General features: G+C 45.0%; 3 protein-coding genes across 6 annotated transcripts; 1 reads left to right on the plus strand and 2 right to left on the minus strand.

Moving 5' to 3' along the window:
- Positions 1-1,892: 1,892 nt before the first annotated feature.
- zfta (zinc finger translocation associated) lies at positions 1,893-8,871 on the minus strand. Of its 2 annotated transcripts, none has more exons than XM_068587635.1 (5): positions 8,601-8,871; positions 6,989-7,522; positions 5,797-6,162; positions 5,228-5,683; positions 1,893-4,566 (listed from the first exon to the last, which is right to left on the minus strand). In XM_068587635.1, the coding sequence occupies exons 1-5, from the start codon at positions 8,722-8,724 to the stop codon at positions 4,079-4,081; spliced, it is 1,968 nt and encodes a 655-aa protein (XP_068443736.1). In that variant the 5' UTR covers positions 8,725-8,871; the 3' UTR covers positions 1,893-4,078. The 2 variants fall into 2 exon arrangements, with proteins under 2 accessions (XP_068443736.1, XP_068443735.1); XM_068587634.1 differs by having other exon boundaries at positions 1,893-4,569.
- si:dkey-28a3.2 (uncharacterized) lies at positions 8,464-20,095 on the plus strand. 3 transcript variants are annotated; one of them, XM_068587632.1, is made up of 7 exons: positions 8,464-8,541; positions 12,054-15,467; positions 16,571-17,260; positions 17,446-17,495; positions 17,585-17,646; positions 17,739-18,056; positions 18,391-20,095. In XM_068587632.1, exons 2-7 carry the CDS (start codon positions 12,216-12,218, stop codon positions 18,405-18,407), a joined length of 4,389 nt encoding a protein of 1,462 aa, XP_068443733.1. In that variant the 5' UTR covers positions 8,464-8,541; positions 12,054-12,215; the 3' UTR covers positions 18,408-20,095. The 3 variants fall into 3 exon arrangements, with proteins under 3 accessions (XP_068443733.1, XP_068443732.1, XP_068443734.1); XM_068587631.1 differs by lacking the exon at positions 8,464-8,541 and adding an exon at positions 10,499-10,584; XM_068587633.1 differs by lacking the exon at positions 8,464-8,541 and adding an exon at positions 10,576-10,591.
- A 1,834-nt stretch (positions 20,096-21,929) lies between these two features.
- On the minus strand, positions 21,930-25,467 carry ecsit (ECSIT signaling integrator). The gene is made up of 8 exons (XM_068587887.1): positions 25,387-25,467; positions 24,901-25,076; positions 24,304-24,709; positions 24,005-24,228; positions 23,367-23,424; positions 22,963-23,111; positions 22,727-22,832; positions 21,930-22,614 (listed from the first exon to the last, which is right to left on the minus strand). Exons 2-8 carry the CDS (start codon positions 25,039-25,041, stop codon positions 22,328-22,330), a joined length of 1,371 nt encoding a protein of 456 aa, XP_068443988.1. The 5' UTR covers positions 25,042-25,076; positions 25,387-25,467; the 3' UTR covers positions 21,930-22,327.
- Positions 25,468-25,701: the final 234 nt, after the last annotated feature.

The following is a 25,701-nucleotide window of genomic DNA, read 5'->3' on the forward strand; positions in this document are numbered from 1 at the left end:
CATAAACATTATGCTAATGGAACACATTTGTGTCGGTTGACGCTTGTTCATCTGATTTAAGGGCAAGTTCACCCAAACTACTGAAGAACACACTCGTCTCTGGCAGTCATCCAGAGGTCAAATAACTAACGTTACATTTGGAACTCTTGCTTTGTTTATATATTTTTTTTATTTCAAAGATTTCTAATGGGCTATCATTTGTGGTGTTCACGACATTGAACTATGAGTCAGCACTTTTTGGGGTGGGACTATTTCTTCTTTAAAACGTAGTCAGCGGCACAAAAACTAAATCCGTCGCGTCCGTTGTAGTGGAGGCAGGAATCTGAGATGCTACTTTTAATCTGATGAATATCTTTCGATTGAACTTCCCCATAATGTTCAGCCAGCTCCCTTCAGGCTGAACCAGTGTGGCGCTGTGAAGGTGGATTAGCTTCCATTTACCTCTAGTCAAGTATTTATATACAAAGAGGCCAAAAGAACAATTCAAAAGTATAAAACCTTCTCAAATGTCTAAGTCATATATATATATATATATATATATATATATATATATATATATATATATTATGATTTATTATTATTATTATATAATCATGAACCTGTTCCCTCACAGCATGTTGCTTTTCTCCTTTTCCTGTTTGTCCCTGTGTTTTCATCGTGTATGGCAGCGTGTGTGGCAGGAGTGTTTGACTTTATTTCTTCTTTTTTTTTTGTCTCTGGAGTCTTGTTTTGCTTCCGACTCTTTACTGGTTTCTAGACGTTGTTCACTAACATCAGCTCTGTTTTTGTATTAGCTATGACTTTGGTTCTGATTTTTGAAGCTTTGGGAAAGATGTTGCAAGAAAAAAATAAGAAAACTGTCCACAAAAAAAGGAAAAAAAAGTTTGTGGTCTCTGTACTGATGTCAAAGTGAAATTAATAAAAACACGTCAAAGGATTGTGGCTTGGTGGCTGTGTTCTCTTGTGTCGGGGTAAAAGTCACTGGAAGGCCTTTCAAGAAACGAGGTATTTTCCCAGCATGCCTGCAGATAAAAAAAAATCCACCCAGATGAAATGTCTAAAATAAGAAGCTTTGACTTGAAGCTGCTGTCTGTTATGGTGTTTGGGTGGATAGAGGATTATAGGTTCTAATTTTAGACCATACTAAAACCATTAATGTTAACAGTCTCATGCCGACGCCACGTTCCAGTTCAAGCCTATGTGGTGTTACATAATGGAGTCACAGCCCTAAATAGTGAATGAAGCGTTACAAAGTCAGCAGCTATGTTCCAGATTAACACAATGGCCAAAATGTAGGCTGTAAAATTTACTGAGAACAGCAACAAATCCTTGCAAAAGTGTAGTTTATTGTCTGAAGCATAGCTGATTAAGAATTATCAAGATAATTTTCACAAAAATTATATAAACAGACTTTCTTGTCACATAATTGAAATATAATTGAGACAGGATCAAAAAGTGATGTCTTCTGGTTAATATAGGTTAAACAAGTGCTACTGTATTTATGTATTCGACATAAGGTGGTTCATCAGAAGACTTTGCTTCTATGAAAGAGCCAATAACAAGACTCATTCACAAGCCTAAATGATTTTTACACAACCGAGCAACCCAAACTTGTTGACAAACAAGATGCACTCTTTCAGCCATTTTTATCTGTCGCTCGATTTATTTGACTTTAAATTGATCGGGATAATTATTATGCATTTTGCTGCTGGCGCCCATGACAGAAGTCATCCACATCATGTTTGGGGTTCAACATAAGGCACATGTATGTATATGGACGACGGAACAGGAGAGTTTAAATGGGCGTCTCATCCTAACATTCAGATGAGCCCGAAGCGGAGGACAAATGAGAAGGAAGCGTTCACAGCAGGCAGTGTTGAGTATTTATTCAAACATGATGGAGAGAATGATGTCACAAGTCGGCCATGTACAAATGAAAGGTGAACAGGCAAAGTGAGAGAACAAGGAGGAGCCAAAGAGGACCTCTCTCCTCACCAGCATACACATACACAGTAGAAACACACACACACACACCCACACACACACACACACACACACACACACACAAGCAAAGTCATCACATGTTCCCTCATTCATTTCATTAGAACTTACTTCATTTTAAATATTTAAGTGCTATCCATCTCCGAACTTTCCTGGAGTGACGTGGGGGCGTGTTCTTGCCCAGAAAGGACCAATGAAATGGGAATATGACAGAGTCCTTCTGTATTTCACTTTGTATCAAAAGCTTCACCTGAGTAAATTCTGTCAACGTACAACAGAGTAACAGGGCACAAGCCTGGCGGTTCAATGCAGAATTTTGAAAATTACAATTTTAAATATGACACATATGTCACTCCAATTTTTTGTCTTGAAATCTTCAGAGTTATTACAGCTTTTTTTGATCTATTGCAACTTCATTTTTGAAATGGTTGACTTTTCCCTCAAAGTATTAAGACTTTTTTTGATTAACATGACTTTTAATGATTTTTCCTTAATTACAACTCTATTCTCCAAATATAAAACAAAATTATATAATATTCTTCTCAAAATATACCTTTTTTTCCTCAAATTTGTTTTAGTTTTTTCTTAAAAATTCAGACTTTATTCGGAAATAACTGTTTTTTTCCTTCAAATCAATATTTTTTCTTTTCCCGGTCGCCTCAACACTGTTGTACTTCTACAACCAGATACTTGTATCAGTATCTTCAGGTGGGACTTAAAGACTACTGATGAAATGGTTGTGGATTAGAACAGAATCCCTGAGTTACATTCTGCAGGTGAAGACGTGACTTTTTATGGCAGACGTTTCTCTGACAGCTGGAAGCTTTTCTTCAGCATCTCCTGTTACACACATTTTGTACAGTGAATGAAAAAAAAAAAAACCAAGCTGGAGCAAACTCTTCAAAGCAAAAAGTCCAACGAGCGTTCCTCCTGACGTTAAAGAGCGACGTCAGCCAAATCTTGACTGAAGTAGAAAAACTGGACATAATTACAAACACGTTTGTAGAAACTCGGGTGCATAAAAGTGCTTGTATAAAGGAAAAATATTTCTATTTTTTCATATATTTACATATTCTTTTTTTGTGCAGTTTCAGCTAGGATGTAGATGATGGAAGGGATGCAGACCGACAGAGAGATAACATATCTCATTATAATGGGCGACAGACGAGGACGTCCATCTCCTTCACTGTAAACAAGGAATTAAATAAATGAGAGAAAAGGGACTGCACACTGGCATTCATTGTCTTCAGCAATTACATCAAACAGTCTCATTCAATTGGCTGTACAGAAGGAAAGCTCGGCTCGAGTACTTTTTTTGGGGACAAAGTGCTGTGTTGTCTTCAGACACATTATCGTAAAACTAATTTAGCTCGGCCTCAACGAAGACTCTAACTTCCTGAGAGCGTAAGACTCAAGCAAGCCCTGGACCCCTCATGGGACCCCTCCTGTGAACCCTTCTAGGACCCCTAATGGGTCCCCATCTGGACCCCTCCTTGGCCTGAGTTAAATAAAAACCAATATGAAATTGGAGTCATGAAATTGCATACAACTATACCAATTTGTCCAGAGATTTTAGATAATTCAAAGCTCTGTTTTAGTATCAAAGACTGGTCTGACCAGGGAGTGTTTATTTACTGATGGATTGGTTGGTTGTTTGGTTGATTGATTGATTGAGTATTGACTACTTGCATTGCTGTGATTTTTTTCGGCTGTGACATTTCTTTTGTGGCAGTTGCTACCTGCATACTCTCAGATTTTTAGGGAGGAGGGGTAGAGGGGATCCAGTATTAACCAACAAAATTCTGTTCATCCAACATCTCAGATGTTAATCCATCATCTCAGATGTTCATCCATTATGACAACTGGTCATGTTTACATTTTGCTCTGCAGCTGCAATGCAGAGATTTGGGGAACTTTGGAACAAAGTCAGAGGGGGCAAAGGAGCGAGGATAAGACCCTGTTTGGCAAATACTTGAATTTCCCTTTAAGAGAGAAGGTGGAGGGCTGCTTCTGAAGGACCCCCCCCCCCTCTTTAGAAGCAGGGGGTAAGGAGCGGCGGACGGACGGAAGCTCTTATTTAAGTGCCAAAGTGTGCCGGAGCGGCAGCCAGCTCGGTGTGACCGTGGTCCTGGGAGGAGAAGCAGTCGTCAGAGTGGATGAAGTGCAGGGCCGCCTGGTTGTAGCTCAGCAGCGCCTGCTGCTTCTCCTCCGGGCTGTAGTCCAGGGAGTGGGGGTGCACCTGCTGGACGTGCCTTTTGATGGTGCTGACCTTCAGCGTGGCCAGAGTGGCGCCGCACACCATGCAGATGAGCCCGTGTCGGCGGCAATCGTAATCCATCAGGTACTCCATCCGCCAGCGCACCTGGTAGTTCCTTCTCTGGTCCTTGCCGGGGTAGTGGCCGTGGCGGGAGGGGGCGGCGCCGTCGTCCCTCGCTTTACCCTTCCCGCCGCCGCACACACCCTCCTCCTTCTTCACCGCTTTGCCGTGCGCTCTGACATCGGGGGAGGCGTCCTCGCTCATCTCTGCCGCGGTGTTTAAGACATCCGCTTCGCCCGGGTTGGTTTCTGCTAAACACAGCAGGCTGTATTAGACTGAAAGAAACCACCTGACTGCTAACAAACACAGAGGCATGGCGCGCACATCACCAGCTGTTGGGTCATCATTTAAATATTAAAGCAATGTGTCAAGATTGGTATGGAAGAAAATCTGTTTCAGAGCTAAAAGTGTGACTTAAAGAAAATGTATTAGGACTCAAACTATACTCTCTCATTTATTACACTTGCTACAATTTCTCAAGAAATTAAATTCTTCGAGGCCGTAAATTCTCAAATACATGCCATAATTAAATTGAACATTTGTAAATCAGGTGTAAAGATGAAGGGTAAAGAAAAACCTATAGTGGTGTGTGAGTGCCCCAGAAACGCAATTTTAGTTTATTTTTTAGCATTTTAAATGATGTCTAAGCACTTCAAACTATTTTTTTTGGGACAAAGAACGTCTGCCGAATTAATTTAAGTGGTAAGGTAAGTCAAAAGCTTTTAATGTGAAACATTTGTGCAGGAAGTGCATTGACAGTGTTTCAATGTTGGTAGAATAAAATGCAAAGTGGGAATAATAAGGTGGAAATTGACAATATACTAAATATCAAGACACAAAGAGATTAACTATCAATGTACAGCCCAATTTCTATTTCACAGTAACAGGAATAGTGTTAAAGCTTCTCACCGTCTTGAACTTGTGGGCCTTCACTAGAATAATCTTTGGTCCAGGCAGCAGCCATGGCTTCCCTTTCTTGCCGGCTCAGGGTCGTGGTCTCGGGGTGACACTCCTGGATGTGGCGGCGGAAGCTGCTGACCTTGATCTCGTGCAGGACCTGAGAACACACCATGCAGAAGGTGCCACGGCCCTGAGGCCCGTGGGCCACCAGGTAGTCGAGACGGAGCCTCCACGGGTCGCCCTCGTGCAGCCGCCTCTTCCTGGGCTGCCGGAGGGGCGGGGCTTCCCGCTGTGGCGCTCCGACGCCTCCGTTCTCGCCGATAAAGTAAGCGTCCTGAGTTAAAGTGCCGTCGCCGTCTGGGTACAAGTCCGTGTTGATCTGCATGGCCTTCACTTCCTGAGCAAAGAGGTCCGACCCGCCTTCTTTGGTGTTGGGCTCTGATTTGATTGAGGTTTCTGACTGATCTGTTGTGGGGCAGAGAATCACACGAGAAATTGATGGAACTACACACGAGTACAGCGGTTCCGGACCTGATCTACTTTGTGTTTCCCTCTTAGTGCACAGTGCACGTTCCTACCGTGAGCCTGAGCCCAGGCCTGCAGGATGCAGTGCTTCTCCACGGAGCTGTAAACCAAGGAGTTGGGGTGGGAGTCCAGCACGTGGCTCTTGATGTGGTCCAGGTGAAGCGAGGGCAGCTCCCCGCCGCACACCATGCACAGCAGCCGTCCAGCCTCCGCCTCGTACTCCATAAGGAACTCCTGGCGGAACCAGGCGTGCAGCGAGTCGTTCAGGTAGCGCTCCAGGGTCCGGGCCGATGGCCCCCCGACGTCTGGCTGCTCCTCCTCCTCTTCCTGGGGCTGGCGGGCCTCACCCTCCTCGGAGCTGAGGGGCAGACTCGGGGGTTGTTGTGGCTCCTGGGGTGTCACCGGCTCCGAGGGTTCGGCTGCATTGAGAAAATAGAAAGCTTTGATGATAGCTGTTGGCCACGGTGTCTTTTGTTAAGTTTCTGCTTCCATACTGCCTACAGTGAATGAGCATTTATATCATAGAGGAAATATGTTCATGATGCATGTTGAAACGAGAAACAAGCATACATCTTTATTTTATAATATATCTAATAAAACAGGGATTCTGTTTAAGTCATTTGAATGGGCACATTTAAATACACAATGTAATCTGATTATAGAGTTGGAGACACTACATGTAACATCTTTTTTTCCTGCTGTCTTACTTGGTCTGGTACGACCAGCAGTTTATTGTGGCGAACATGTGAGCAGATATTGATGCACATAACAGACTTGTGAAGTCCAAGTTTTATGTTTTCTAGCTGGCCATCTTCTTCTTCACTGCATTAGCTTAGCATAAAGGCTTGAAGCAAGGGAATCCACTAGGCTGGTTTGTTAAAAAATACACTGACCATCAGCTGTAAACAAACAGCTGATGAACATGCTGTACGCCAGTGTTTGAATCAGATTAATTTTACACACCTTGTTTTTCATCACAGGACTACTTTTGTTTTGCATTTGCATTCGAGGTTTTTTAATTTAATTTAACTTTAAGTCTCAGAGGTCAGATTTCCCCAGAGTGAATGTGTTCTCTGTGGTCTGGAACATGGAAACATATGCTGCCACCTGAGCACAGTCAGGCCCAGGCACCTCCCTTTCCAGCCCCAACACATCCCAACTGAATCATTACATCATCCTCTCCTCCACCTCCACACCGAGCCGTAAACTCATACTGCCACCAAGTGTGAGGTTTAGTGAACTCACGTCGAGAGTCCTCCCCACCGGCAGCATGCTGGTCCAAGTCCGGCTGCTCCTCTTTCCCCGGAGGTGAAACCGCAGCGGCGAAGCCATATGACCTCTGAACTCCACCCAGACTCAGGTGGCTCTCCCACCCGGAGCGAATGACCTCCTTGTCGGCGGCGCTCCACAGCAGGGAGTCTGGGTGCTTCTGTCGGATGTGCCTCTTGATGGTGCTGAGTTTCAGGGTGGCCAGCGAGCTGCCGCACACCATGCAGATCATCCCGTGCCGTTGGGGGTCAAAGTCCATTAGGTATTCGCAGCGCCAGTACTCGTGGTAGTAGCGGCGGTGGTCCCGTCCCGGTATCCGGCTCAGGCCCGGACGCGAGGCCCTCTGAACCCTGGGCTTACGTGCGGAGGGCCCGGGGGCCGGAGAGAGGAGGAACGGTTGGTCCGGGCCCTCTGTGATGTTCCAGTAGCTGGTGCCTGGAGATGTGGCAGGTGTGACCATGCCGGCCTCTGACTCTTCCTCCCCGTGGCCATTGGCGAGGCTGTCCTCGTCTGAAACAGGAGACAAACCAAAACAATCCACTTTACTACACGTTGCAAAAATGTACAATAGTATATGTTGTATCTTATACATAACTTTGGTGTTGGCCACAAAAATGTGTATTTGTCAGACTCCAACATCAGTGTGCTGACTGAGTGTTGTGTACTGCCTATTCTTTCATACCTGGGTGGCGCTCCCTTGATTTAAATTGCAATCTGAGAATAAAGTAACATGTTATGGGGATAATTTATATTCATCCATCCATTTTCATCTGCTTAATCCGGGGTCGGGTCGTGGTGGCAGCAGGACCAGCAGGCTGACCAAGGCTTACCCTAACCCTTCCAGTTGGGCGTGCCTGGAAAACCTCTAATGAGAGGCGTCCAGGAAGCATCCAAATTAGATGCCCGAACCACCTCAACTGACTCCTTTTGACACAAAGGAGCGAGCAGGGGCTCAACTTCAAGCTCCCCCCTGATGTCCGAGCTCCTTACCCTATCTCTAAGGCTGAGCCCGGCCACCTTAAGGAGGAAGCTCATTTCAGTAGCTTGTATTAGTGACCTTGTTCTTTTGGTCAGGACCCAGAGTTTGTGACCTTAGGTGAGGGTTGGGATGCAGACCGACCAGTAAATGATATGCTTTCTCAAAATGTAACACTTAGAAGCTGTCATTGTGGCTCACACGATCAGTTTGTTTTTTAGCACCATCACTCAAGAAGAAGAAACGCACCTGGTTTGTATACTGTTGCGGTATTGAACACATCACGCTATGTGATATTTAATAACGGATTATTTATTCCAGTAACTCACTATTATTGTTTATTCGTTGGCGTGAGGCGGCCTGTGCCGCCGCTGTCCACTAGGTGGCAGCGACGTGTCTCTCGGGTCCGCCTGCCTGGGTGCTGTTGAGCCTTTGTTTATAGGAGCCACAGAGACGGAGGGGCCATGCTGCTCCACGGCATTGTCCCCGACACGGATTAACTGGCTGTCTGACAATGGCCGTGGCTCTGACAGCCACGCAGTCCCACTTCGCGGTGAGAAACACCATGAATAATAACACTCTTTTTTTTCTTTCTTCTTTTTTTTCCTTTACCTCCCAAGTCACTCTCCTCTTGCGTCGCTTCCTCCTCTCCGCTTATTATTAATGAGAGCAGCTCAGCCTGCTCGGCACACCGGAGGTCCACGGGCTCGCTTCCCCCCGGTTCTTTCTCTTCCATCACTGGCCCGGCCGCGGTTTTCCTCGTGGATAGTGGTCCTCCTCGCTTCACCGTGTCGTGGCGTTGAAGCGGGACATGTCACGCTCACGACAACACGTTACAACAGTGACATGTTCACACCGTTCGACACGCATCTGGCAGGCGCTCTACCGCGAGCCCATCGCTGAGGAGCGCGAGCTCCACGATGTCCCCCCACGCGCCCCGCACGGGAGCCAAGTTAACTTTTCATAGAATCACACTATCATGTATTCCGCCGGTGATTAGAGCCCGTTCCTCCGTCCGGCGCAGAGCTGTAGCGCCGCGGCGCAGGCCTCCAGTAATGTATTTTAAGGCTCTTGCTTGTCTTCAGGGTGGGGAGCCGACTAGGGGCCCCTGGGGCTCCTTAAGGGGCTCCTGGGTAAATTTAAAGAGACAGTAGCAGCGTCGACAATGCACACCCACCCCGGGGGGGAGCAAACAGAGCAGCGGGCGATAATGCTGATAAGCCGCTAATACTAATGCTGTTGTTCTCACAAAACCATAAGAGACAGAGGCGGGCTGCTTCGGCAAAGCATCGGTTAAAAAAAAACGAGGCGGGTCCATTGGAAATCAGGGCCCCTTAAGCGCGAGCTCATAATATTTAGTGTTAGGGATCCAGGGGGGTAGACTACTTTGATTCTAAAAGCAAATTCTGTGTAGTCATTTTTAACAAGCTATATTCACAGCCGCCGTTATTATACACACTTTTCTATATTAATAACAAATACACTCTTTCAAGAGCCTCAATTGATGTGTTTTGCTTTGTCTGAACAATGGACCCCCCCATCCGCCCTTAATATTCCGTTTGCTACCATAGATTAACCTTTAAATATGCCCATGCAAGAACCAAAGGTCAACATTGCGTCAAAACATTCAAAACAATGTTTTTGAGCATATACACTTACATAAATTTCTATTATCAAGTGTTATTTGTTGTCGTATGATTTAAATCCCCCAAAATATTACTACATAGTTTGTGTGTCTGTTCCAAAGATGTGTGGAGAGAAACGTTTCCAGCTGCCAGCTTTAGTTACACGTTTGCTTGTTTGATGTGATTTACTGGAATAAAAAATACATTGGAGCCCCTCTCAGCCGTCTTTAAATGGAATTTGATATAGATTTTTGAAGATACTTTTGTTGTCTATTTTTATTCACCTACTATAGGTTAATGATTGTAATACCAGCCACTAACTCTACTACAAGTGCGTATTAATGAAACATATTTAATCGTTGTGCTTATTATTCAAACCCCCTGTTTTTGGTGCTTCCGCACATAAATTTAGGTCATCTGTAAAAAAAATTAAAAAAAAAAAAAGCCGCTAAATCAATTAAGCTTTGTCCAGCTGCGCCAAATAGGAGAAAAAATAATGCTATATGTTATCGCGAGCTTTATGTAATATCTGTGCATTGTCACAATGTTTTCATTGATTGGTTATTGAATGTGAGTCCTGCTCCTAATTCAGGTTTCACTTAATCTTAAAATAAAAAATGAGGTCAATCCTGCTGCCGTCGTGACTCGTGAACGTGTAGCTTTTTAGCTCGAAGCCACAATTTTGTAACATTATTTCTCATAAACGCCACTTAATGGTTTGGAAGCGGAGGGGGGCGTTGTGTTGCGCTGTCTCTGCGTGTCCGCGCCACGGAGCATACGCATGCGCACACACGCGCGTACTCAGCGCAGGCACCCAGGTCCCACATCCTGGTACTTTTGAGCGTTGTCAAGGCAGCCTCAGAGAGCACGGCTGGCTGGCCGCTGGCGGAAAGTAGCTGCAGTGTCCTGGCAACGTATGTCCAAAAAAACGTTCACAAAAACTGTCCCGGAAAGTTAGGTGTAACTAAAAGGTATCGGGTATGCATGTTTTTCTACCACACGTTTCCGGTCGTCGTACTTTTACGACAGCAATGTGCGGGGTTTCTCGCTGCTTTTCGTGCAGGCAGCAGACTCAGACAGGCGCCCGTCCGTGAGGACAACAGGGGGAAGAGCTTGTCCATTGTGCCGCTGAGAGACACAGCGGTTTAGGCTCGATTTACGCCCTAAATGTCGCGGTTTTCCCACTGCGTTTCGGTGTGTGGTGTTGTTTGCGCTTTAGCTCGGCCGCTTCGCCGCGTTTTCAATCAAATAGTCGCAGAATAAAGAATAAAATGGCTCTCGACAGATATAATTTGTGATAGAAAGGGACAGTTTTAAAGGGACAGTGTCACTCCGCTTTCTTCCTGGTTCCTGTAGCTGAACGTAAGGCTACACATTTCTACATATGCGCACATTTGTATCAATATGCCGTTGGGTGGGATATTTAAGATTCATATGTTAAAATGCGACATTTTAATATTAGCCAACTATAAGGTGTACTCTGTCTCACGTGGAAATCGTGTTGTGAGAGAGGAGATGGGCGTCTTGGTAGCTTACATATGCATTGTCTATTGATTAGCATGCGATCCATTTCTGTCAGGCTCTCTGAGACCGGGGTACTAGCATGAGCGTCAATGTGACATTTTTGTTTAGTAAAGAAAGTCGAAAAAAATGAAGAGTAAAGTTAGAAAGTGAGTGTTTTCACAAAAAACACAGTGAGAACACGTTGCATTTGAAATGTTCCACACTGTTGTGTTAAACAACAGTAGGCTTAAATATCTGAATGTGATTGGCATGTGACATAAAATCTTAACATGGTGTTTTCATATGCTGTCTCACATTTCAATTGTGACATGTGGCATGAAATTTATTACAACCATGTGTGCTTAAGTATGACTTCACCACATTTACAAATTATGTAGAATATACATATTTGATTTGTATATTTTACATATCAAATATTTAATAGTCACTTGTATCATGTAAATGTTACACATGAACATTTGATGTTTACTTTTTGTGTGTGTGTCCGTGCATATGATGGTTTGATATTCTTCACTTTACAAGATATCTAATGTGATCGAGTAACACAGCTCTGCCCCATGTTTTATCTACAAAGATTACAATGTTCTGAGAGGTGCCAATTCAACTATATGTTTATTATTGCCGGTGTGGCAGTTGTACTGAAGAGCATAATATTCATATGGAAAACAAAATCTATAGAATTTATGGCTGACCTGTTGTAGATTGATTTGGCTCTCCTTGTGCACTTTATAAAATGGCCAATGGGTGTTTTGCATCGTGTCAGGATGTCCACTTAGTCCTCAGTAGGCCAGGATCTTCTTTTTAAAATTGCAAAATATAAAATGTTTTCACTATAGATTCTTGCTTTAGCTCGCTCCACTGTTACCAGGTTTATTACAAAGTAACATGCAATTAACGCTCTCTTTCTGTTCCTCAGAACACCCGCATACCAATGTGATGTCCTTGAGATTAGGCAGCTGCTCAGCAGAGCAAAACATTATGTCGGAGGACACCATTTAAGTTGATGCCAGCGAGGATTCTAGACTGACGGGATGAATTGAATAGGCGTGACAAGGGAAGAGCCAACCAGCACTGTTGGATGAGAACTGATGGGACGTCCAAGCTGGCGATGCCAACTGCAAAAGATAAAGGTGGTTCAACGCCGCACCGCTACCGGCCGGCGTCAGAATATGATGACGCCACCCTCACCCAAAAGAGACAATACTGGAGAACTAAGAAACGAGAGCAGAGGGCCCGACTGACAGAGCGCAGAGGAAAGGGAACACATAGCGGAAAGCTCCTACATCTGCAGTCCCCTGCAGTTGTGAGTGCTACTTTATCCGACCCTTTTGCTGCTTTCTCTTCTCCTTTGCAGAGTAACGATGACTCACGCAAAAAAGTCGCCGTCTCTGGAAATACTGTCGGGGGCAGCTCGGTTATAGCCACTGAAAACCAAAAGGAGAAGTGGCTCCAAACAATGAAACTTGACAGGGTCTCACCTCAGTTGCCAGCATCATGTTCCATCTCAGCCAAAGCTGCGCGGGGCAACACAGCCACAGCGAGGGGTGCTGTGAGCAGAGCCGTTACCTCACCCACACCCAGTGCAACCCAGCTGAACACCTGTTCCTCAGTGCCTCCAAACAGAGTGACCAGAACCACCAATGGCAGCTCCTCTGAAACGGCGCCTCAGTCATGTGTGTCTATGCAGGGCGCATCAGTCCCCAAAACACAACATAAGGCACAAGTTGCATTACACATTCAGCCGAAGCTCCTACCCACCAATGTGACCACAGGCATGATTCTTATGTCTTCACCATGCATCCCAGTCTCTATTAAAACAGAGGGCAGAACAGCGAACACAACACCTCAAAGTGGAACAAAGAGTGCCTTGGTCACCTTGCGGAGGGCTAAAGGTGTTAGCAACTCCCATTCTTCCCCGGAGCCAGAGGAAGAGAGAGCAGCCAGGCGCAGAGAGCAATGGCGGATCAAAAAGCGAGAGCAGAGGGCAAAGCTGGCAGCCCAGATAGCTAAAGCCGGAGAAAGGAAGCAGAGCGCAGAGGTGATGTTACAGAGGCAGACAGCACAAAAAACAGGACTTCTGGGAGGCAAGATTCTTCAGCATCTTCCGTCGCAGTCATTTTTGAGAGGAGCGGGCCAGAGGCAGTGTCCTACTCAGGTCAAAACCTCATTTACATCTGCCAAAAGGGGCAATTATGAACTGCAAAGTGGGACAAGAAGTTTTGCTACAGTTAACCTGCAAGCAGATCGGATTAAGGTAGAAAATCCACATGGGAATAGGACAACACAAACAGCCGTCACATGTGACGCTATATCTGTTAGAAAGCCAGGGGAGTCGATAAGAAAATTTCCAAGTTATGTACATCTTTCCAATGTTTCCCGAGGGATAGCGCGATGTAAAACACCAAGACAGAGGTTCATCGATGCCCAGAAGAATTTCATGAATCAAAGAAGCCTAAGATGTAGATCCCCGTCACTTTCTTCAGTCTTTGCTACCAGAAATATGCCCCGGATCGACCCCAACGACACGCCTGAGCAGATAATAGCCAAGCGGCGAGAGTACTGGCGAATTAAAAAGCGCGAACAGCGAGCTAAACTGTCGATGGAAGTGAAGTCTCGGTTAAAGGAGAGGGACTCTCTGATGCGAAGAGTGAAGCGTTACCACTTCATCTTGGAGGAGATGAGGAGGACCAGAGCGCTGGCCCAGTCAGCGGGAAGCAGCCTCACCCACGCCTCTGAGACCATTGGAGGGTTCATCAAGGAGGACGGGACACTCACTAATAACATTCCCCAGGTTCCTTCAAATAGCAACACAGAGTGTCATGTAGTTCCTAACAACACCCCCATCACAAAACCTCAGCACCAACCTGGTATGAAAGGAAGAGTCATAACACCCATCCGTGTAACCCTTCCTCACCTCCGCCCAGCTCAGGTGAAAGTCTCTTTTCCTCTTGCTGTACAGTCGGTCAACAAGCCTCCAAGACTGCAAACCAGACAAATGACTCAATTTGAAAGCACAGCGGTTCCAAATCCACACAAGTTAGCAATCCAAACAGTTAGTCAGCTCACACTCACTCATCCTCAAACCCCTCAGAATGCCATTTCTGGAGAATCAACAACGGCGTCGAACCTCGGGGGCTGTGTAATGAAAATGGCGGTGTCAAGTAATGCGGCATCACTGTCGATGCTCTCGCTGGATCCAAACTTGACAGAGGAGGAAAGGATGGCTAAGAAAAGGGAGTACTGGAGGATAAAGAAGCGAGAGCAGCGAGCAGCTCGTGCCTCACGACTGAAGCAGGGCGCCTTACAGGCCAGGGCCAGTGTGACCTTACAGAGGAGGAGGGCCCAGAAGCCAGTAGCAATAACCCCCACACCATTCGGCAGAAGTCTTCCTGACCGTACAGGAAATGCACAATGTCTCCCCAACAACAGTGTACCGGTTACGCCACATGCAAATGAGATAAAACAAGAGAGAGAGTCTATGCCAGAAGTTGACCTAAATTCTCAACCAGAACAAGCCATCTGTCCAGATATCAAAGCCTCAACCTCCCCACCACCACCTCCAGCGCCTCCTGCAGAGCCTGACCCAGCTCTTAATGCGGACAGCCAAGCTACCACTCTGCTAGCCGTAGCCTCTATGAAGAAACTTCTGGAAGAATCACTGAGCACAGTGACAGAGTGTGGCAGTGAGCCGACTGCCATCAAAATGGAGTCAACGGAAGAGGCCACAGAGCAAGAGATGAAGCCAAATTTACCTCTGAATGAGTTGGCTCCCATTGCTGCTGACTTGACATTGGAGATTAAAAGCTGGCCAGATTCCGATGCCTTGGTACAAGCGTGTTCACAAAGCCCTCATCTCAAGGACTCATCCCAAAGTAGCGAGCCACTCCCACCTCTTCCCAACTCCAGCGGCGTCGTCCTGCCTCCCACTTGCGAGCACTCATCTCAAACCCTCTCCAACTTCATAGTAAACCCCGCCGTGGAAGCCTCTTCACCACGCAGAGCCCAGAGGCTTCGCACCAAAAAAGCAGGCCTTCAAAGCTGCTGTTCCCTTGAGCCGCCAAAGCTTCATCACCCACCCCTGGATCAACCACAATCACAGCAACAACCCTGTGAACAACAGGGTCAGGCACAGGAAGAATGCCAAAACAGCAACTCACGACCAGCACAAGGATATCTCAGTGTGGTGACCGAGCGCAGCGGTTTGTTCAGCCTGCAGAGGAAGAGGGAGTACTGGAAGCTGATGAAGAGGCAGCAAAGGGCCCGGTTAAGGGCCAGGCAGAAGGACAGACAGGGAGAATGCAGCAGTCGCCTCTCTCAGAAGAACATGCAGGTGATGTGACACATTTTGTACCATCCGAAACATGTAGATGGTCATACATTGTGTGTAGTGTAACAAAGAGACAATGTTATAATAAGTAGCCCATATTGTACTAACTGAGTGAAGGAGTTTGCATTTGTGTCACACATTCTCCAAAAAAAAACCCTGAAACATGAGGTGTAATTGCAGAATTTGAGTGAATCAACATTGATAAGACCCAAAGGGTGATTTTAGTATTTATATATCAGTATTTTTTGAAAATGTTCAGCTTACTTTAACAGTATTGCGATAATACTAATTACCTCGGTCATTTTGGGTACCTATGTGAAATGTTCATACTGTTTTGTCTCCACCAGACCCCCCTGTCTTTTAGGGTCATCTACACTTTTAATTTTCCGAGAATGACACTAAAGTGTTGACACCACAAACTAAATAAATCAAAACAGGCTATATTGATATATAGAAAATTTTGGAACAGCAGCTAATGGCAATTTTGGCTCATTGATATCATTCTTGATATAAGCAAGAACATTAAGTTCAGCTGCGATCACTGGAAAGTCTGTTACCCCTTATGAAAGCGCTTCAGTTACCAACAACTCTCTGTAGCGCATGTGAGTATTACTGCTGATCTTTGTAAATAGTTTTTGCTCATTTGCATATCCACAACATTGCGCTGCATGTCTGCACATCACCTAATTAAAATTTGTGCAAATAGCTCAGGAGCACCAAGAAGCTACTTGCTGGGCAGCACTGTGCCCTTGATATGTGATGAACCCTGATCATGCTGAGCTCACAGCATCTGGTACTGCTTAACTTAAGACACCAGTGCTGCCTTGAGGCATGTTGTGAACACAAAGAGCACAAGGTTTGTAGACCCAGCCAGTGCCCTCTCCAGCTGAAACCTGAGTCATTACACCACAAACCTCTGTCTGGCATTTGACACTTGAACAGCAAAAATAGAGGAGTGTGACGGAGAGGGGCCTAGTTTAGCTCAGGGCAAACACATATGTGCATGTTTCAGATAGATTATCGTCTGGTTGCTGTATTTAATTGGGCTTGCCTGTGAAAAACTGAGATTAATAATTTGTTTTCCTGTTCATATCTTTGTCTTTCAGACTACACGTCTTGTGAATATAAACCCTGTTAAGGGTTTGAATCCTCCAGGAACACCAGCTTTCCAGCCCAAGCCATCTATAGTGTCTGTGACTGCAGTGACCAGTATACCCTCTGTTCTGTGCGTTAGCCCCTCAACATGCGCCGCTGAACACTCACCTGCCACACTCCAGGTCAGATTGCCCGTCACCAGTGTCTCCTGTTCACTCAGAAGTAAGCAGAACCATGTGAACATTGGAAGGATCTTGTCCGGAGCTCAAGAGAATCCGCAACAAGCCATGCCAGGTTCACGAAAGTGGATGTCCAAAAGCACAAACTTGGACTCGGCCCCCTCGCTCCTGACTTTGAAGCCCCCAGACAACCCACTATCCAGCATCAACTTCCAACCCATTGAACCCCCTCTAACTCCAATTTCCAGCCTCAGACCAATAAAAAACCCTTGTTCTCAGCTTCGGAGTGCCACGCCTGTGATACATACTCCCACCAAGCTGACATCTATAACCTCCATGGTTCCACCAAAGCCCATCCCAGGGGAGTCTGAGGAGGACTTTCTGAGGAGGAAGAGGGAGTATTGGAGGATAAAAAAGAAGGAACAGCGAGCCAGGAAGGCCATTCGGGACAGGGGAGTCGGCCCAAGAAGGGCCTCCAACAACCTGAGGCCCATCCTGCCTGCTCAGGAGCCACAAACTCAGGTATAGAAAAAAACAGTCAAATTATTATGGTCGCATTAAATGACGAACAGACATTAGTCAAAGCACCACTCAGGTTACATTCGTGAACCCTAACCCCATGTACGTTTTCATTCAAGCATGGAGTTTGTTTATCTTTTTTCTTTTCTTTTTTTTTCAAACAACACAATGTTTTTCTCTGACTGTAGGATTCTGGTCAGTGGGTGAGCTCCTCTGAGGAGTCGGAACATTTAATGAGGTGGGAAACTTGTAATACTGACATCAAATCAGTTTGGCTGCAGGCTCGATGTGGCATAATAATGAATGTAACTCTGCTCTCTTTTACAGCAATTCAGAGGAAACCGACCCGGGAACCTTTTCTTTCTCAAGTTACACAGAACCAGTCGAAGGTGAAGTCTCAACTATGTCTCTTTGAACCTCCTAAATGTTTAAAATTGGAGAAATTGTCACAAAACATTTTCTCTTTCAACTGTCTATCTAGTTGATTCGGAGCTTCTGTTCGGCGACTATGAGAATAATAATGGAGAAGAAGATCCCGTCTCAGACGCCGTGTGGAGGAACCGCTACCTCATGGACTACGATCCGCTCAACCAGCTGCTGGTGTGCATGGTGTGTGGGGAGCTGCAGTACTCCCACAACCTAGAGGGAGTGAGAGCCCACATCGACGAGGCCCACCCGGAGACCCTGGCCCTGGAGCCCGGCGAGCAACGGCAAATACTGGAGGCTTGGGACGAGCAGGTGTCCCAGAGAGAACGCTTCTTCACCAGCCAGCTCCAGCAACACAGCGGGGCCGTGGCAGGTACAGTAGCACCACAGACAGAACACGCATACAGTCTTGGAAATAATGGCGCTAACTAGAACCATATAGGGTTCTTATGCTTGTAGGAAAAGGCCTGGGAGAAGTGTTTGTACAATGTGTAAAACATCCTATGTGAGGATATATAACCCTTCTATGGTATATTAGTTCCTTTTGTTGAGATAATAACAGTAATAGTTCCCTAATATAGTCTTTATTGTCACTGCTTATAAAATGTAATTTAGTTATTCATTTATAAATCAGCTTCAGTCAGTCGGGCAGATCTCCAGCATGCAGTTGTTTTTCATTTGCCAAACCTGTTGGTGTTGTTTTGCAGAAGCACACAGGAACTGAAGAGGACTGCATGAGACGGTGGAGGACCACAGACCAGGAGAGAACACCCACCCTTTGTCTTATTTATTTATTATACTTGTATCAATGTGTTTACCTTCATAGAGTCACCTTGAAAGAAAATGCTGTATTGGGAACATTCGCCCCAACGAGCAGCTTTACCTCATTTCCTACCAGGGTTGTAATGTGGGTTCATGACAGTCAGTATGGACATTTTTTACATCGAAGCTATGACGAATGAGATTTTTAAACATTTTAAAAAGTGCAACATTCTTGGAAATACTAAAAGCATCATGGACTTCTGAACAAAGAGTTTAAACTACAAGCAGTCAGTGTTTCTGTGTTCTTTGCTGAGTGATGAGTACATCATATATTTCCCCAGAGTGTGCCACTCTGCTCAACTCCTCTTCCTCACTACACTACTTGCAGAAGGATGAAGCAGTGGCAGTTTGGGAAATATTTAATTCAAACATTTGATCAAATACAACCTGCTGCTGGATAACAGAAAAAGTAATGAAATCACAGAGTGAAACCCTGGTCACACCTTGAAGCGGGACGGCTAAATGGATCCTTAAACTGTAGTATCACAGTCAGAGAGTAGAGAAGGGTCTTAAAGTGAACAAAAGCACTGTACGCGGCAGTATCTGCCTCAAGTTTGCTAACATTATCCACCATAGGTTTCTGGTCATACCAGACCCAGTACAACTGTCAGCAAAACTTGTGAGCAAAAGTGTGTTGTATTGCGGATGAGTCGTTTTTTTTATTTTGAGATGATTTCGTTAAACCTTCGTTCCAAAGTCTGGCTTTTAAAAAAACAGACGGACGAACCTCCATTAACTTCTGGAGCCAGATACCAAACCTCCATGAAGGCGAACCGTTAGAACAAATGGATCAAACAGTGTTGAACAAATCAATTAATATATACAATGGGTTAAAAAGACAACACTAATGCCTTATTATCTCAGTTACAATACAATAAACAGTTGATTTGGATTATAGCTAGGGTTTTTTTCTGCTCTCCGAGCAGGCTTGCGTGTTCAAGTCCAAGGCTGTTCTCGACCCTGGTCAGTCAATGGACCGTTGCATGGGTATCCAGAACTGTTCTACCGGAGAGTGTATGTGATACTGTGCCATGCTGTTCCTCCGTGACAACTTTTTTACAATTTTTTGAATTGTGTAAAAAGCTCCTGCAGTTCATATCCGCTTCCCCATGTGGCATAAAGCATCCCTCTGCACTGTAAATACACACAATACTAAAGTGGTTGTGAGATGTATGAGAGAGGGTGGTTTCACAATATTGGGAGCTATGGTATTCATTATTTATTGAATCTCCTCTTATATAATGATTATTGATTATTATCTGTAAAGAGCTCCATGTTAGAGAAGTTTCTCATTTGTGAGTATTGAGAGTCAAAGGCTTTCCTGCATGAGTAGTCAAAGGATGAACAGTTGTGTATCAGTTCTGATATACAGGTCCATGTTTTTGTACCATTTCCATTCAGAGTAAACTGCTGAAATGATGTTCTGTTTGAGCACAAAGCTGTAAAGAAGACTGCCTGGACAGCTGTAAATAGCTGGATGTGACCAAGCTATTCTACCTTCTGAGAATGTAATTCTGACTTGACTTGTTTAACAGTTCAAAGGGAATGTTTCAATGCTTTTTCAGTAATAAACCTTTTCTACCTTTGGGATTATTTGTGTACGAGGTTATCTTTCTTCACGAATAAACCTTCAAGGTCAATGCCTAACTAACCATTGGAGATCAATGCCTAACTAACCATTGGAGGTCAAGCCACCATAACACCATTAACACCAATAACACCATTAGAGGTCAATGCCTAACCTTGGCCATTGGAGGTAGATGCCTAATTGTGACCACCTCACAGCTGACAATGCATAACAGAAGGAAAAAAACAGCTGTGAGATGGAAGGAGCTGCTTGCAAAGACCAGACCAGACCGCACTGCGTCGTGGCACGATCTGAGAAATAATGTAAGCTTCCCAAGAGCTCAATGATGTCCATGATTCTTTATTTGGAAGAAGTTTGTTCACGCTAGTTGAGCTCAGGAGATCCTGTTTGATGATGGGTGTAACGCCACCGATCAATAGTCGTTCTGATGGGATGTTTTTCAGCAGTAGGGACAAGGGGCCTGGTTAGGGTTGGGGCAAAGCTGAACAGTGCAGAGATCTTCTTTATGAAAACTGAAGACACAAGACTTCACACTGGCCTTCAGCTTCCAACAACCAAATGGCTCAAGACGGAAAAGATGTGTGCCCTTTCTCTCAGAACAAACATGGGAATAGATGTAGACTGTTACTGGATTTCTGAGCAAATACTCATATTACATTGAGTGTTTAAAAATTCCAATAACGTACAACGGGACCATTAAACAGGATCATCAGGGGTCCGCTTCATTTGCAAAAACACTTCTGATTGTATAGAAGTCAATGAGAATGATACTTGGTGTTTTCAGTTCTTGAAAGTAAATTGTAACACTTATTCTTAGTTAGTTTAGCTCCACCCTCCTATGTGACTTCTGGTTGCAAAAAAACAAGATGGTGATGGCCAAAAGGTTCAAGGCTTCCAAACAGAAGACGACAAACCAATAGTTTATGTCTGTCTCAAGGTCACACTCATATTGTGTATGGAATTAACACACTATATTGGTTTTATGTGTTAATTCCGTAACAACGTGTTGACTTTGTGGAATCAAACCTGGCAACATCTCTGTGACAAGCTTCACAGCCACCGCACCATGTTGTTCACCAAGAAGTAGTTCCAGTATGTTCCTTTAAATGTGGTTGGTGGAGACTAAAAGTGTCGTCAGCAACTTGTAGTGTAAAAGTCAGCTTTTCAGTGCTCTCTGGTGGACGAACTGTAGAGGAGACCTCAAACGTTCCTGTACCTACCAACATGTGGACCAACACAGACGTCTGTGTGCTGAGCTATGATCGTGGCTGTGCAAATGAACCAGTTGAGCTCTAAACTGATGGAAAACTAAACAAAACATATTGTTGGGCCAACACCGGCGAAGAACTGTGGAAATAAGTGCACATACATATACAGATATATATATACACACACACACACACACACACACACATATATATATATTCTAAAACTTTAGATCAGTGGTTCCCAAACTAAGTAGTTGTGAACTGCTTCCCACTCGCTGAACTGAAACAGTATTAACAATGAATTAATTAGAAGATGCAAAGATTTAAGGAAGTAAAAATATTTTGTGTCCTAGAAATGTGCATTTTTCCTCTTTCCTCTCATGTAAATTATCACAACCCCTCAGATATATCTTGCAAACTCTAGTGGTAGTCTGTTCCAGTAATCATTTTTTTGGTCCATCTCACAATAAATTGTTTATATTGCCCCAATATATTGCATTTATTGGGGCAAACATAAACATGCCCCAATCATTTTTACTGACCTTGATATTGCCCATTATGTTCACGTGCACATTGATCAAAAGAATGCCCCCATTTTTGGTAATGGAGAGTTCATGAAAGAGTCCATGTTTTATTGTTTTGGTTGTATGACTTGCTTTTTACATTTACATTTTTATTTAGGTTATTTATTTTCCACATTCAAATATCATAATATTCTTGAGAATTAAAAGTAAATAGCTCTTTATTGTACTTGCATCCTAATGCTATTACACTATTAGAGGCATAAAATTACAAGAACACAATTGATTACAAAAATTTCAAACAAAAGTATTTTTTGAGACGAGCTTAATGTTGACTCAAACATTTTTGAAAGACAAAAATTAGGAAGTGCACAGTTTTTAAATTATTTTATTAGTTTACTAGCATTAGTCAGAGTCCTCTGGTTCTGCTGAGTTGTGCTAAACTAGTAGCCCCTCCCCCTCATGGTACAGTCTACCGTCAGCCTGAAGCACACAGAACTGCTGTTCACTGTTTCATCCTCTGGCTTGTCCTCTGCTCTTCCTCCACTGTTAATTCAGGTTCTTCTTGAGGATGTCTCTCCTCTGTCTGGGTCTCTGGTTCTGGACCGTGGTGGTGGGCTGAATCTGTCTCAGCCGGCCCCTGCAGCTCCCGGGGCCCAGGGTCCAGCCGGAACAGAGTGGGGACCTGACCCAGGATGGGATTGTTCTCCTGGAGGCCGGAGATCCACTGGTTAAGGACGGCCTGGTCTCCCTGGCCAACCATACACATGGCGAAGACCGCACCCTCATCCACTGGATGTGAGACACACAACAGCTGCATTACACCCTCAGCAAGAGATCTCCTGGGCGTTCTATCCCACTTGGAATAATCACAGAAATGTATTTGACAGCTTTGGTGTCTTACGGTCTTCTACGTCGTAGTTCTCTTCGTCCCCGAAGTCACGGTCCAAATCCAGTTCCAGCTGTAGAGGATAGTCAAAACACCTCTCTGGATCAAAGGGCTCCTCGACCTGGGCACAGGAGCGAGGAGGGGAGAATAAAGTTACAGCTGTAGGAACGTCAACGTTTTCTTGTGCTCCTGTAAAGATCAGGAGCACCGGATTCGTTGATGAATAACAATCTTAAATATCGGTTTCCTACCTTCTCGTCGAGAGGTATAGGGTCAGCCCTTAAAACGTAGTAGTATACACACTTCTTCCTCAGCCACAAAGGGAATGGGCCCTCAACAAACACTGGCCTGCTCGGGTTATGCTGGGCCAGCAGCTCCACCTGGCTGGGGCTCTGGACACCTGGTGTCAACACAGGAAGGAAGGAAGGAAAACAAAGACAATGAGCATTGCCATGGTTTTTCTGGTTTCTTTTTCAGTGAAAACCCTTGACTGCAATTATTACTCAAAGAGGACAATATGTGAAATATTTCTGTCAAGCCACAGCAGTATACACAATGTTAGCCTCAGACCTCTTCTTATATCCAATTACTAGACCAGTCGAGGACACAACTCCACTATAAACCATGTCATGAAACAAACAAACACTTTCCATACCTACTATATGTGGAAGTGTGATCTCCTCTCCGCTCTCTGTAATGTCTGTACAGGCCAGCTAAAGAAGAGAGAGAGAAAAATATGACATCATCAAGACTAATTTAGTTATTGGTGACAATGAAGTAAAGAGAACGCAAAGAAAAAAAAAATAAAACAAAAAGAAAATGGATATAGCCAGAAAGGCAAACTATGTAACATGTATTTCTATTTCATATGGCCATAAACAAACATCATTTTGCACAAGCTCCGGACTGCCGTTGACTGCTGCGTTCACCAGTTTGACAGACCGAGACCTGTCGAGTAGTGAGCTATGGACACAGACAGGGACTAACTAACGGCTGGATGTTTTTCAGCCAGAAAAGATAATAGCTAAAATATTTGAAAAATGACATAAGAAGAAAGAATGAAAACCTACAGCGCCCATTGCCGCTGTAGTTTCACATAGACCAAAACCTGCTGTGCTCACCAACTTTGCAAGTCATGCAATAGCTTGAGTCAGGGCTAGCTTAATGCTAAGCTAGGCCTGACTCCAGCTCTGTACTTCACACGCAGACATGTGAGCAATGCCCGTCTAACCATCTCGTTGTCTGAGAGAAGGTACAGCAGTTTATTTCACTAATCTGAAGCGCACGCCGTACCTGGTGGACGGTGACTTTGGCGTCCCGGTCATGAGCGATGCGGGTCAGGCTGAAGCGAGCCAGGTCCACTGGGTCTTCAGGCAGATGCTCGGGGACAGGGAAGGGGTTTATGTGCTTGAATCTGGGGAACCAGTACATGAGGCGCTGGTACTTCCTTATGGGGTGGCTCTTCTCCCCAAAGATCTGGACCAGCTGGACTTTGGTCTCCACGTTGGGCATGATACCTGAAACACAATCATTTAGACAAATGCATTTCAGGGATTCCATGAGCTGACTGCACCCCGCGAACAGACACCCACCGTAGTTTTCCATCTGCTCCAGTATTTGCACTCCACACTCCTGCTGCCGGGGATAGTGGTTAAACATCCGCTGGATAAAGTTCCTGGGCACAAACACCTCTTTAGGGAAGACTTCCAGCAGTTTGTTGTAGACAGCCAGGTCCCTCTCCACGCCAAACTCCGGCATCTTCTTCAAAGCGGCGTAGATGAACTCCACGTGACCCCGTCGCCTCACGTCCCCCTTGATGAAGACGTCCACCACCTTGTTGAACGTAGCCTTAGTTTTCACCTTTCGAGCCACCCGCTCAAACAGATCGTCTTTGGCGACCACGGACTTGTCCCCCTTCTTGTCGTCATCGTTGATGAACTCTGCAGGTACAGGTCGACCTTTGGCGCATGCTGGGCTGCCGTGGAAACGTCTTAGCACCTACAGTTGTTTGGCGAGAAGAAAAAGGCTGGGATTGTATTGTGATAAATTCAGCTTTGTGCGAGGACTGTGTCGAGGACTGAAGTCTCCTCTTTGAGTCTGAGTCACTCTTATTTGTCTTATTGTGCCTTTGATTATAATGCGAACATCGTTGAATGCGTCTGGTTCAATGAGTGGAGGTTAAAGTTCACCTGGTGCTTGGTGCCGCAGAGCGTGTTGGGGTGCCTGGAGGAGGCTGACTGGAGCAAAGCACCATACTGCGAAGCAGACCTGGCTGACTGGCCAACCGGCCTCAGACACTGCAGCTGGAGCAGGCAGCGGGCACTCTTCATGCTGAAGCCATGACACAGACCTCAAGGGAACAGAACTGCAGAGGCAGGATGCACACAAGTCCTCTAGTAACTCAAGACATCAGAGTTTACTGCAGCAGTGACAACAACTAAAGCCAAGTCATTTGGTTGTGATTCTCTCGTTCAGCTGTTTAAAATGTACTATAATGAAATATTATTATTATTGTTAATGTACTTGCATCTGCTTTATTCATAAACGTTATTATATGAGAAGAGGAGGGGGGGGGGTGAGGAATTATCATTAAGACAAGATATTCGCTAATACTTTACCAGTGTACATTTTAGACGAAGATATTTCGACTCGCTCTTTTTAACTCTTGAACTCACCATTAATGCTGACGAACGCACGAAAACTTAGGTCTCCTTCAGAAATCAACCTCCCGTGGACGCCTCCATGATGTAAAGCCGGCAGAACTTCCGGTCCTACAGGCATCATTTCCCCCACAACAACAGACACATTCGCGCAAACAATGGTTCCGCCACCCCTGTTCTGTACAATAGACTGTATGGTTCTGTACAGTAGACACGCTTTTTGTGCTGTTGAATTTTGCACCACATTCCTCAAAGGGTCATCAACAGTCAACAGTCATGAAGGTGTTTTGGCACCTGTATTGCTCAATGATATTTTGAGGCACTCAGTGT

The sequence above is a fragment of the Clinocottus analis genome, unplaced genomic scaffold, assembly GCF_023055335.1.
Source record: "Clinocottus analis isolate CAN_PGR_092001 unplaced genomic scaffold, fCliAna1.0.p SCAF_21, whole genome shotgun sequence".
Lineage (NCBI taxonomy): Eukaryota > Metazoa > Chordata > Actinopteri > Perciformes > Cottidae > Clinocottus > Clinocottus analis.